This window comes from Passer montanus, unplaced genomic scaffold (genome assembly GCF_014805655.1).
Source record: "Passer montanus isolate IOZ18808 unplaced genomic scaffold, ASM1480565v1 scaffold292, whole genome shotgun sequence".
In the NCBI taxonomy this organism is placed as follows: Eukaryota; Metazoa; Chordata; class Aves; order Passeriformes; family Passeridae; genus Passer; species Passer montanus.
The window spans coordinates 54351-68208 of NW_024367619.1; the positions used below are offsets into that span (position 1 = coordinate 54351).

Consider the following 13858-nt stretch of genomic DNA (forward strand, 5'->3'; position numbering starts at 1 on the left):
TGATACGCAGAGCTTGATATCCTATAACTTTACCTACTTCAAGGATGCTTCTTAGACACATATGAAGTTGCAAAAACACCCCCAGCCAACCAAAACCAAAACACTGCCAAGCTTGTAGAAAAAAAAATAACAACAGAAAACAAACAAAAACCCTACAAAAATCAAAACCTGCAGTACCATCTTTAGTGTAGGTCAGATGACTAGCAACTGAAGCACTTTTACCTTCTTGAACGTGCTGCCTGTGACTGTCTTTTGCTTTAGCCTGTTGAATTTTCAGTTGCTCCATCAACACTCCATTTTCTTCCAAGACCAGCTTGGCCTGAGTTTGCAGCAGCTGCCTGCAATGATAACTGGCTTGTAAAAAAAATATAACTCAGATGTTATGTCCAAAGAACAAACAAAACTGATTGCCAACAGTGTAAATTTACAGAATCATATTTGAACCTCTTTAAAAACAGATTAAAAATCCTCATTGAAAGCAATATCAGGACCTGAGGTAACCAAACCTATACAGATCCTAACACCTGTATTTCTGCCTCATTGAAAGTAAGTCTATGCCACTGGGTGAATCTGCAGAAAGACTTAAGATTATGCTGCATGCTGTCTCTTCCAAAAACCTCCTCATGTAGACACGGTGTCATCTGAGCCCTTGCATGCAGCTACTACCTTTTCCATGGTTGCAGTAAGAATTTTTATTTGCACTCATACTGGGTGCTTTTCCCAAAACTGTTCCAACCTCCTTGTGAGCAGAAGCTCACCCACAATGAGCACAGTCAGAGCAGGATGAAAACTCCACAGTGGCAGCAAATCCTCTGGGAGCAGCTCTGGCACCAAAAGCACCCCTGTGCACTCAGATCTGAGAGTGAGGAGCTGAGCCCAGCCCCTGAACCCCAGCCAGAATCTCCAGGTGCATCGGCACTTGCCAGGGGAAAGCCCCACAGCTGAGGGGGGCAGTCAGCTGCTCTCCTCCTCCTCCCAGCACATCTTCTGCCTCCCAAGCATCATCACTGCCATCTCTTAGGCAACAAATGGGAGAAAAAGAATTTTAAAAAGGAAAAAGAAAATGCTAACCTCCAACAACTACTTAACTTCATTATGCACTGTCTCACTTAACTTCATTTGCACTGTTTCACTTTGCAAAAACCACAAATTCTTCTCATGCCACTCATGCAGTGCTATTTTGTATCAGTGGAACACTGATGTCATTGGCACACTGTGAAGGTATGTAACCTGCAATATCTAGGTTTCACTTTGCAAAAACATCAAATTCTTCTCATGCCACATTCCAATGCTATTTTGTATTAGTGGAAACTGATGTCATTGGCACAGTGTGAAGGTATGTAACCTGCAATATCTAGGACAGAGTTACATGGGCTTCCAGTGCAAAACTCCATATTCATATTTAATCTTTACTCCAAAATTATTCCAGGCACTGCAGATCAGCATTGCTGAACATGACAGTCATGATGCTATTAATTCTTCAGAAAAACAGTGTTTGAAGACAAAAAAAATTTTCCCTAAAATCTGTAATTTTAGAAGTTTGCATGAAATAAGCAAAATAATTTTTAATTTTGAAATTAATTCCTAGTAATATAACTTGCCATTCTGTAGGGGTAATGAAGTTATTTAATTGCCCATGCAAATCTTCATTCTCCTTCACCAACTCCTCAACTCGTGCTTTAAAATTCTTCATATCTTCCTGGAAGACAAAGTATTTAATATAAAATTCTTTACAATTATTTTGCTTTAATTTTTATATCCAGAAAAATTTTTGTAAGTACACATGCTTAAGTGCCTTCCAGTTCTTGTCCTAATAGAATATTATCTCACTACTCACTCATCTCTAATTCAGGTGTACATATTTGATTTCTAAATTGTTGCATTAATCTAGTAATACTTGATTAAAAACCATACTGGTATGTACCACATTTTTGCAAGCTCTCGACTCTTAGAAGATAGGTTTAAAAAGCTGAATTCTAGAAATTAGTGGATGATACTATCCATTTTCAGTAGAAGTAACATGGATTTGAATATTGTAAGACAAGACAGTGAATTTATAGTAATATAAAAACCCCTTGCTGTTTTCTGCTTATTTTATGGCTGAATTTTTTGAAGGAAATACACTTACTTTCAAAACCTAGGAAAGTTGTACTCTGAATAAAAAGCTACTTTTCAAAGATTTTGCTTCTAAAAAGCAAAAAGAGTACCCAATCTTTTAATACCTAGAAGTAAGTATTCTTCTACCACAAAACCCTTAAGCAGCTGCAAGAGCACTGAGTTCTCATCATGAACAACAAAAATTCTTTCTACTACTGACTACTTTATGGTTTGCTCCATTTTTAGAGCACATCTTACATATCTCAGTGTAGTGCATGCTCCTAAATATGAACAGGCTGACAAAAACAAGCAAGCCAAGTAGGATAAGACAGCACAATTACAATGCATGGAAAAGTAAAACAAAGTCACTTTAAATTTTAGGTAGACAACAGCATTGGCAAATCTCTTTTTAAAAATTCAGTAATTTATTGCTGCTTTAGTGGATATTTTTTCTAAATGACAACTTGCCTCATGTTCAAGAATAAAATCTTCCTTTTCTCTAATTCTATCTTCATATGCCAACAGAAGAGGTGACAAATACTTCATATCCAGCTTAAAAGAAAATTAAAAATAAATATATGTATTTTAATTACAAGCCATAATTTAATCTATATTTTTTACTTCAGCTATAGATTATTCCTTTCAAAAGCTGTTAAAGGGGTTTCATATATGACTTGCAGATTAAAGTGCAGAACTTACACAAGCACACAGACCATCATATGCAGGAACACTTCACAGCAGTGTGTTAGGAGCAAGCTTTGGAAAGGAAAAGACTGCATGCTTCACTTACATCTTTCTTCTAAAAGCAGCTTTAACTTATCACTATATGCAACACAGCAGAATATGGAAGCAAATGAATACAAAACGAGATTCAAACACTACAGTGAATACTACTGCTAAAAAAATGATACCAGATTCATTAGTAAGTGGGAAGGGAATTTTTACACTCTCAAATCTGCACCTTTAAGACTAAATACATTCATATGTGATTATTGGCTATTTTGGCTAAAAAGACAGAACAGGAGAACTCTCCCATTCTGTATAGTTCTCAGTAACAGTGAGGAAGGAAAATATAAGATCTGTTTAGTATTTCAAGGAGAAATGTTTTTACATATTACAAATGCATTCCCTTTCATGGACTATTTGTCTTCCCCTTGTCAAAAATTCAGAGGCTACTACTGGATCCATGACCATTCCTACAATCAGAAATATTCTGTTTTCTTTTAGTATAATGACAAAAAAAGTAACAGCAAAAGATTACCAATTAAGTAAAAGACCTTGAAAGACCTTGAAGCAGACTAAATGCTAGACAATTCTAAGTGAAGATGGCATTTATGATTCTCAGTGTAACAATACTGTTCAATAGTTCAAAGTTGGTGACTATGCACAGTTTGTAGCTTACTGCACATTCAACTGGAACTGCACACATTCATTACAAAGTTCTGCCATACATATTTTTCTGCCACAAAAAATTTTTATAATATTCTATTAGTATGTGATAATTCAGCAGAGTAATATCTGAATACTTTGATTCCAGTAAAGAATTTCTACTTCTTTACTTAGAGAGAAATGAACAGTTAAGTGCAAATATTATTTGACTTACCAGCCATGGTGGTCGTGGTCCTTCCATGGGTAAGCTTTTCAGCTTTGCATTCTAGAACAGACATTTTAAAAGATATTGGCATTACTTCCTGCTTGTTGAAGCACCAGCAACTGTCCACTGCAGTCACAATTATCACCCCAAACAAGCTTATATTTTCATTACATGTGTTACATATGTAACACACACCCAATAAAACTGAATTTCAGTATGTTACTGATACAAAACAATACTGAATTCTTAATATTAGACTTAATGATAAAGGCTTATTTGGAATTATTTTAAATTTCAGAAGAAGAGCAATTTGTAGACTTTATGGTAAATCTGGAGAAAACAGTCATTAAAATCTCAAAAGATTAAATAACAGGCAATGGGATATTTCAGTAGAAACTGCCTTGATAACCAAGATTCTCACCTCTTCTGGGGACAATGACCTGAATTTAGTTTGATAGCGACTTATTTCTACATTTAAACGATGGACCATTGTTTTCAAAGCATCATTTTCATCTACCAGCTCTTGTGCTTGTTGTCTGAGAGAAAGTAATTCTGTTGCCTCCCCTGTTAACACAAATATCCAACAAGAAAGTTACATTAAAATTCAAGAAATGTTCACAACAATTTGTTGATTGTAATGAAAATAAATAAATAAATAAGCTAGAATAATAATCAATAACTTCTCTCAAAATACTGTTATGGAAAAATCCCATGAAAAACTACTAGCAAAAAATTCATTATATTTAAAACAACAAGTAATTTTTTTTTTCTTATTATGTACTTATTCCTTGACAAAATTTCTACAAATGAAGAAAATACTGTTTGGAAACTACTTCTGCATCCATAGTTGCCTAAATCAATGACTTGAAACCTTATGCTAGAGGAAAAGGTTGTAAGAAATTAGAAAAATTGAAATAAGATAACTGCACAGTAGCTTATATATTTCTCCCACCTTCTCTATGTGAGTTCTCTACAGCTTCTTTAAGTCTTTTGTTTTCTTCTTCTAGTTTCTTCAGCTTTAACTGCTGTTCTTCTATGTGCTGTTTTGTTCCCTCCAATTGCAGGACCACAGCTTGGTATGCCTTGTTCAGAGACCAGTTTTCTTGTTTTAGCTCTCTGAACTTTTCTTTGCTTATATTTTCCCACACTTGCCTTGCCCGAACAGACACATCTGTAATGCCACAGAACAAGGTATTTAAATACTATCCAGACTGGAACAGAAGTTTCAGCAAATTACAAACAATTTTTTCTAATATTAACATTATATATGAGTGATATTTTATAAAATCTAAGTCAGCTCACAGCTCCCAAAAGGTAAGACCAGAAATAATTTTAAAAAGTGGATTTGGAAAGAGAGCTGTGGAGTGGCTGCAAGTTCCCATCTTTTCTCTCAGACATTAAAAACTTCTAAAATCTTCTTTTAATGGAAAAGACAGTGTCAGCAGATCTCTCTCTGCCAAACACCAGTGACTGGAGAGGTAAAACTGAAATGTCCACTGCAATGAGCAAAGTGTCTGTGCCCTGCATGGACAAGTCAGTATTCTTCATCCCTGCAAATTTTAATCACCCATACAATGAAAGCTTTACATTCCTTCCCACTGAACAATTTCAGTGTTACTGAACAATTCTTACAAAAGTAAACCTTTAGGTTATCTGCCAAACTCTGGATATATTGTTGCATCAGTAAAACTGGTTTTCATTTACACATGCATGTTAATAAAGTGAAAATGTCTAGTGAAGTCATTGAAAAATCCAGAGGCAGTGTCAGCAGAACTCTCTCTGCCAAACATCAGTGACTGGAGAGGTAAAAAAAAAAATGTCCACTGCAACGAGCAAAGTGTTTGTGCCCTGCATGGACAAGTCAGTATTCTTCATCCCTGCAAATTTTAATCACCCATACAATGAAAGCTTTACATTCCTTCCCACTGAACAATTTCAGTGTTACTGAACAATTCTTACAAAAGTAAACCTTTAGGTTATCTGCCAAACTCTGGATATATTGTTGCATCAGTAAAACTGGTTTTCATTTACACATGCATGTTAATAAAGTGAAAATGTCTAGTGAAGTCATTGAAAAATCCAGAGTACCTGGGGATGGTGGAGGTTTGTCATGTATCAGATTTTCAGTTACTGATTTTTCCTCCTAGCAGAGAAATAAAAAATGAGACAATCTGCTTTAACAGCATCACTGGTGAAGAACCTAAATAAAATTTTTGAAGGAGTTTCTTTTATATCAACAAAATTGAATGTTGGATTCACTGCTGATAATACAAAACTTATCATTTACTAATCTAGACATCATATTATCAATTATCACTGCCATCAGTCACTTGTGGACATCTGAAACTCACTAGTATCTTCAGTATTCAGGGACATACAGTTCTCAAAACAGTTTTTTTTTCCAGCTGACATAAAAGTCACAAACACAAAGCTTCTTGATGAAACAGGAAGGGCATTCTTCCCACTTGTTAGTTTGTACAGAGTAAGACTTTAGAGTAGTTAATTATGACAGTCTCTAAATGGGTATTAGCAAATCAATTAAAATGTAAAATGCTTTTCAGAGTTGAAGAACTTTGCTCTTGCTTTGCCGGAAAAAACCCCAGAAGTATTTTGGTTTTCATTTTCAGAAGGTTCTTTCACCAGGAAAGAATTACAGTGTCATTTATGCTAATGTAGTTACTTGAGGTGAAAGTGATGTAGAGACTTTCTCCATGTTTTTATGAAACAGTGAAGATTTGTAAAGATATGCTGTCATGTAATTTAACACATTGATGATACTCAGTGACACCAATGACTAAATGAGGCAAAACTCATGAACAATTTCAAAGAAAAACATACATGTTTAAGAAAAAAGTTATGATAACAATGGAAGAACTGACCATTTTTGTAAACAATCTTCTGGCAAGCTGATCTGAGAAACTAAATTTTTGGGTATTCCTTTTCAAGCTTAAGAAAGAAGTCAGATCAGTTCAAATAGAAAACTATACAAAAATGCAGAAAAATCAGGCTCAGAATTTGAAAATTAACAGTATGAGCTATCTCTTGCATGTTGTCTCTCATTCTGTTTCCTTCTCACATGAGGAGTAACAGACAACATAAACAAACCAAACCAACAACTTTTGTATGGCTCATTTATCTATACAGCTGCATTTTTTCAAAAGGAATGATTAGCCACTCCTGTACTCCAAAAGAAAAAGATTCCATAGTGGCAATAAATTAGTTTTCTTTTAAGTGAGTGCAAACCTATCAGCTTTTTATGACACCCTATTTTCAAAAATGCATCATAAATCAACCTTTATAAAAGTCTTACCTTTAAATTCAAGCCCAGATTTTGGTTTTCTGTTAAAGAAAAACAGATCTTTCAGTCAATTAGAACAAAAATTATTTCAAGTCCATAAGCTCTAAGGGTTCATAAGGATATGTATGTACACATATAATAAATGCAAATAAATGTAAGAAAGTCCTTGCCAAACCACAGTACAGATCACAGATTTCCATTAGCTCTTTCATGGTGTATCAGGACACTGATGTGAGACCTCACTTTACCTCACACTGCATAGGTGCAAGTATGGAAGAAATGAAGCTGTACTGCTGGCTTCTGTTACAAGTTTAGAATTTGACTGAAGAACAAATGAAATATTGTCACTGATTTTACTGGACTTGAATCCTACTGCACTTCTGAACAAAACCAGTGTAATTCTGACAGCTTTCAAGGCCTGCAGCAGTTACTACGTAGAAGAGGGATTAGAAACAGTGTATATATCCTACACTTTTCAGTTTAATGCTTTCACTTCCCAAATGGTTTTACCAAAGCAAACATTCTTTCTTATAGAAATGTTTTTCATACAAGTGACATAACTGATTAAAAATGTTTTCCTTTTTTTTTTTTTTTTGAACACAGTAAAACTCCAAAAAGTTCTAGATTACAAACCTGACTGTTTCTGGCATATATATCAACAAAAGCATAACAGAGAATGACTGCACTTTACAAGGCAAGAGTTCACAAAACCTTCCTCCCCATCTCCTTATTTTACAGTGGCTGACAGTTCATTCCACAGTGAGTATAAACCAATCTTTCAACCTTATGCAGGTTTCTTCACTTCTCAAATGGTTTTATCAAAGCAAACATTCTTTCTTATAGAAATTATGTATAGAGAACATATTGTTCTCTATAAAAGAGAAATAAATAGAGTCCACTGAAATAATACTGAAAAAATGCTGGGATTCAATGTGAATAAAATTTAGAAAGACACAATTTTTTCAAAATTGACTCAGCTGTGCTTCCTCTTTCCTATCCACTAGCTACAGAGTGCTACCATCTGTGGGAGATAAGAAAAATCTTACAGAATAAGGGCCTGACAGGCCTCTGTTCACTTCTGTTCATTTCTGTCACTTCAGCTCACCAGAAAACACTCTGGGAAAGCCTCAGCTACTAAGGGGATAGCAAAAACCAAGTTACATAACCTAAAAAACAAGTTCTGTAAACAGAAAACAAGCCATATAAGCAGTGTGTGCCCACCTTGTGTTTGGGATTCTGGCTGGTCAGGGTACATGGGGACACTGTCATCAAAAAGGTGATGGGGTAAAGGAACATGTGAACAGCAGCACCTGCACAGGCAGGCAGCCACTGCATGTTTGTTCTCTTTCATAGGAATGGAAACAGGTGAGAGTTTACTCTCTGAATACAGCATAAAAAGGACTGCTTTTCTACAATAAACCATCTTCCTTTGCAGCTGCTACAGGGAATCTGTGTTTTTCATTCAACATTGCTACAACCATCCCCTGTAAAAACGGCATTTTCCAGCTCCAAAACTGATTCTTATTTCCCTTTTCCTGATTTGAAAATAACAGACAAGATAACTTTGCAAGAAAACTGCTATACCAGTAGATTGGTGTTGCTCTATTGTTATAATTTCTCTCTCCACAATATTCTATTGTTATAAGAAAATAGCCTAAGGACAGATCCAGTAACAACCCAAATGTCCCTACTGAAATTACTTATTGAAAAAAAATTATTTGTGAAGCTTAACAATTCAGTGCTTAGGTTGATAGCCTGAGACTGATGATCATGTTTATTTCTCTATTCTGAAGAAACATCCTGACACCAACAATGACACAACTTTTGTAGAAGGTATAACCAACACTACTATCATGGCTTTTGGTTATTAAAAATCTCAAGAGGTTTTTACTACTGTTTTTCAGAAATTTTTTCATACAAGTGAAATAACTGATTAAAAATATTTTCCCTTTTTTTTTTTTTTGAACACAGTAGAACTCCAAAAAGTTCCAGATTACAAACCTGACTGTTTCTGGCACCTCTATCAACAAAAGCATAGCAGAGAATGACTGCACTTTAAAAGTTCAAGAGTTCACAAAACCCTCCTCCCCACCTCCTTATTTTACAGTGGCTGACAGTTCATTCCACAGCGAGTATAAACCAATCTTTCAACCTTATGCAGGTTTTTAATTTTCTGTAACTATTAGAAGCTGCAAAGTATTTAATAGCATTTCTTTAACTGCCATTTTAAAAAAGGAGTATAATATTACAATATAGTATTACATTTATTTTATTAATTTTTTCCCCAATGGAATTAAAAGGCATGACATTTTGACTTAAAGCAAGTTTACTTACCTTCTATTTGCACACCTGACTTATCCACCACCACCTGACATTCAGTTTCATGGGAAGAAACCTCCTTCTTGTCAGCATTAGGAACAGGAGATGGTGGGAGCTCCTCCTATGTAAAAATAAGACAAATCTCTCTAAATCATGAGATCACTGTTAAATCAGCCCATGTACCTTGATACCTGTATGACATATTTAGTGTATTAACATCCCAGTCCCATTCAGAATTGTTCACTAATATTTTAAGAGAGTAAATTATAAGATTTGTTTCTTGTCTTGTTTTCTTGGGGCGCTTTTGTAGGTTTTTTTTGTGTTACTGTTGTTTAGGACTCTGTGCAAATAAAATCTAAACCTTACAATGATCAACAGGAGAGGTTAGCAAGTATGAAGTGATTAGTTCAAGTACTCTCTGTCACCTTCTTTGGTTACAAGAGTCCATGAAATTGTTCTGTGATTCCTGGTTTGCTGTGGCATATGTGATCTTGATTAATCAGCCATTTATCATTTCACTGCTGTGAGGGATCAATGAACCATTAATTAACATTGTCTTTGCTGGTTTCCCCACTGATCACACACCAGTGTTCCACATATTATACTCATCCCCGCCTTTTTTTTTCTTCCCCTTCCCTCCCTCCTCTTACCAGCTACTGTCTCTGCACCTTGGGGTGTTTTATGGATTCTTGCACATTTTGAGATTTGTGGTGTATCATACTTTACTGATGCTGGGTACCTACTCAGGTACTTCTTCCTGTTAAATTTTTGTATGATTTTTTATTTAATTTTAAATGTGCCTTAGGAGTATTAAGTTCATTGCTGGCTAAGACTGTTTCTGGCACCTCTATCAACAAAAGCATAGCAGAGAATGACTGCACTTTAAAAGTTCAAGAGTTCACAAAACCCTCCTCCCCACCTCCTTATTTTACAGTGGCTGACAGTTCATTCTTAGGAGTATTAAGTTCATTGCTGGCTAAGACAATCCAAAATCATAGCATACAAAAATTACCTTGTCTTCAAGAAAAAGTTAATTTATTTTGTTTGATTCTGAATCTCCCCATTTCTATATAGGTGTGTGCTCATTAGCACAATACCAAAGCATTAACTAAGCTTTCACCATTTAACAATAGAGTTACTAGTGCTTTTAACAAATCTTCTACTATGTAAGTACCACGCTCAATATAAATTATTGGACATTTTACAAGACTATTACAGACAATATAATTATGCATGATGATTACATACAATACCAGTGTTCTCCTAATAACCAGAGAGAGACTGTGACAACCAACAAACCTACCTGACTCATGTAAGAGTAAATGAAACACAAAAATTAGCATGTGAAATAAATATTGGATACATGTCTAAAGAGTAAGAGGAGAATACAAAGCATCTGAAATATTAACATGCATTAATATATTAAAACATGGTGAAAGAACTAATGCATTTAAAAATCTTACCTTTTTAGTTTTGCAGGGAACAGCATAAATAGCACTGGTGCTAAAGCTTCCTTCTCTTTTGTCACTACTCTGACAGCTGGACTCTGTCTCTTTATCAGCATCTGAAAGATATGTATCCATGTCCTCATCTTCACCATAATTGCCTGATATTTCCAGGGACTGTAGAGGAGATCTGTCACAACCATCAAGTTTCCAGTTAGACCTGCAAAAAGCAATTTAATGCCTGTTTCAGCACTGCTCACTCTTCAAAAAATCCCACACTAGCAAAGTAGAACCATCGGTCTTAAAATATACACAAGTCTAAAGAGACAGACATCTAAGTTTCTGTTAGCTGCAAACAAGGAATGTAGTTGCCTTGCTTTCAAGACAAATTTCAGGAGAAAACACCCTGGAATGAGCATTTCCTCTAAAGAGAAAGAGCTTCAATAACCCTCTTTTCTTCTGGCAATGAGAGAAATGGATACCAGGGGTGAAAGTGAAAAAAACCCCCTGTTTATTAACAAAAAAATAAGGGTGCCTGTAAGGCAGAGAACCAGAAAAAAAAAAAAAAAAAAAAAGCTAAATATTGAAATTGTGGAGCCTTACTGTAGCTATGATATTTTATGAAAAATCCTCTGCTAGGATTTTTCTTGTTTTGAGGAGTTGAGTGCTTTAAGAAAGAAATGTAAACAATAACTATCTGCTGCTGTGGAATGTAACAAGTGTATTTTCTACTAGTCTATGTAGATTGTTTTCAATTAGTGACTAATCACAGCCACTTGTGTTAAAGCTGTGAGCAGTCACAGGATTTTGTTATACATTTTATTTTATTCATGGTCTCTGTAGCTTTCTGATTATTTTTTCTTTTTGTTTTTTTTAGTATAGTTTTAATGTAGTATTTTAATATAATATATAATATAATAAATTATTTTTTTTGAGCAAAATAGAGTTAAGTTTTATGTCCTCACACATGGGAGGTTTGCCACAAGACCTTACCCCCCAAAACCCCACACAAGCCTTGGCTGCCAGCACTGTCCCCTCGGTGCAGCTCTGGCTGCAGGGTGCAGGTGGGTGATTCCTGCTGTGGTGCCAGCCTGGCCCTCTCCCTCACAGACCACGGCGGGCACAGGGCATGGAGAAGGCTCCTCCATTACAAACTCACAGCAGCAGCCAGCCCTGTGCCCCTCTGCATAGCGAAAGGGGCTCTAGCAGGAAACCTCAGCAGCAAGCTGGAACAGCACGGATAATATAATAAATTAATTTTTTTGAGCAAAATAGAGTTAAGTTTCGTGTCCTCACACATGGGAGGTTCACCACAAGACCTTACCCCCTGAAATCTCACACAAGCCTTGGCTGCCAGCACTGCCCCCTCGGCGCAGCTCTGGCTGCAGGGTGCAGGTGGTGATTCCTGCTGTGGTGCCAGCCTGGCCCTCTCCCTCACAGACCATGGTGGGTACGGCGGGCACAGGGCATGGAGAAGGCTCCTCCATTACAAACTCACAGCAGCAGCCAGCCCTGTGCCCCTCTGCATAGCGAAAGGGGCTCTAGCAGGAAACCTCAGCAGCAAGCTGGAACAGCACGGCGGGCTCCCCCGGGACAGCAAGCAAGAGGCATCAGAAACTGTAGCTGAACTTTTTACCTCCTGGAAGGGAGGGGCAAAACAGCTCCGGTGTAGGAAAAAACCCCAGAGCAGCAGCCAGGGCAGCATGGAGGGGCCGGGCAGCAGCAGCCCCGCTCCCAAACAGGGCAGAGACTCCCAGGACTGCCCAGTGGCACTGGCTGGTCCCTGGGCCCGGGCTGTGCAGAGCTCCTGGTGGGCACACACTGGCTCTGGGCTTCCCAAGAGCACAGCAGCAAAAGAGGCCAAGCTGGCAAGCCCAGTCACAGTGCCAAAGCAAAAATAACAATAATAAAAAACGCCCAAAAAAAACCAACAAAAAAAACCCCCAAAAAACCAAAACAATAAACCAAAACAAAAAAACCACCAACAAAACACAACCAAAAAAACCCAACCAACCAAAACAAACAAACAAACAAAAACCACAAAAAGAAGCAGGCAAAGCCCACAGAAACAGCAGGATCCCTGGTCAGTGTGTCCAGTGGAACAAGCCCATGCCCCTCACCCTGCCCCAAACTCCCTCCAGACACCCCAGCTCAGCTCCATTCTTGACAGCCCCCGGGCCAGGGAGTGTGGGGGCTGAAGCAGGGACAGCAGCCACCCTGGGCACAAACTAGACCAAACAGAACAAAAACCACCAAATGGTATGGGATAATAAACCATCTCCAAGACAGTGTCTATGTGTATACTCTAAAATAGACAATTAACACTGGTACTACCTTTTCCTCTCTATCTTAAAATGACAGGTTAGAGATAGAAGGTTCCTAATTCTACCAAAAAGAGAGTTTGAAATGGTCATTTTGGTACAAAGGAAATATCTTACATGTAATTCAAGTGATTCCTCAGTTCATCACATTCTACAAAATTGATCATCATTTGACAGAAATAGTGTGTGATTTTAGTAATGACTGTTGTACAATCAAAATCTGCTTCTCTGAAGATTGTATGTGTGCACACCACTTTACAAGAAACGGAATAAGCATTGTTAGACACTTCAGACTGAATTTATGATATGGTAAGAAAAAAGCAAGTAGCTGTAACAGCAGGAGTTTGCTGTCACTCTCTGGTAAAACTGATCATTGAGAGATTCCAAGGGATCATTTATCACCACAATTTAGGCATACACTACCCTGTTCTGAGCTCTGTGACTGTTGCATATGGCTCAAGACATTCTTGTTCCAAGTAGGTGGAATCACTCTCAGAAAGGGATCTCTGCCGAGGCTGAGGAATAGCAACAGTGCGCCCTGTTAGTGCTGTTGCAAGGATTGCTGCTGCTAGAGCAGACCTGGAAGGAAACAGAATAAAGCAATGAAGCAATACTGATGCTTTCTCTGTGCTCCACATTTTATAACTTTTCCTTTGCAAAATGTCTTTGCTATTTAATCAAAGCAAAATGTTAACAAGCATAAATAGCACTGAATGCTGTGGGACTGGTTATGAACTACAACCTCCCAAAGTAAAGCACAAAACAGCTTGCTACTGTAATGCAG

The 13858-nt window shown here is 37.1% G+C and overlaps 1 protein-coding gene across 5 annotated transcripts in view; it reads right to left on the reverse strand.

Annotated features, from left to right (window-relative positions):
- The window catches only part of CEP89 (centrosomal protein 89), a 31445-nt gene that overhangs the window by 14094 nt on the left and 3493 nt on the right, over positions 1 to 13858 (reverse strand). For 3 of the 5 annotated variants that reach the window (XM_039713974.1, XM_039713977.1, XM_039713976.1), the window contains 11 exons: positions 13498 to 13653; positions 10772 to 10973; positions 9324 to 9429; positions 7002 to 7030; positions 5780 to 5834; positions 4644 to 4862; positions 4113 to 4255; positions 3701 to 3751; positions 2566 to 2649; positions 1602 to 1699; positions 223 to 338 (listed from right to left, as the gene is read on the reverse strand). In XM_039713974.1, coding sequence (XP_039569908.1) covers positions 223 to 338; positions 1602 to 1699; positions 2566 to 2649; positions 3701 to 3751; positions 4113 to 4255; positions 4644 to 4862; positions 5780 to 5834; positions 7002 to 7030; positions 9324 to 9429; positions 10772 to 10973; positions 13498 to 13653 — 1259 coding nt within the window. The remainder of the gene's footprint in view (positions 1 to 222; positions 339 to 1601; positions 1700 to 2565; positions 2650 to 3700; positions 3752 to 4112; positions 4256 to 4643; positions 4863 to 5779; positions 5835 to 7001; positions 7031 to 9323; positions 9430 to 10771; positions 10974 to 13497; positions 13654 to 13858) is intronic. The other 2 variants (XM_039713975.1, XM_039713978.1) reach the window with 1 other exon arrangement.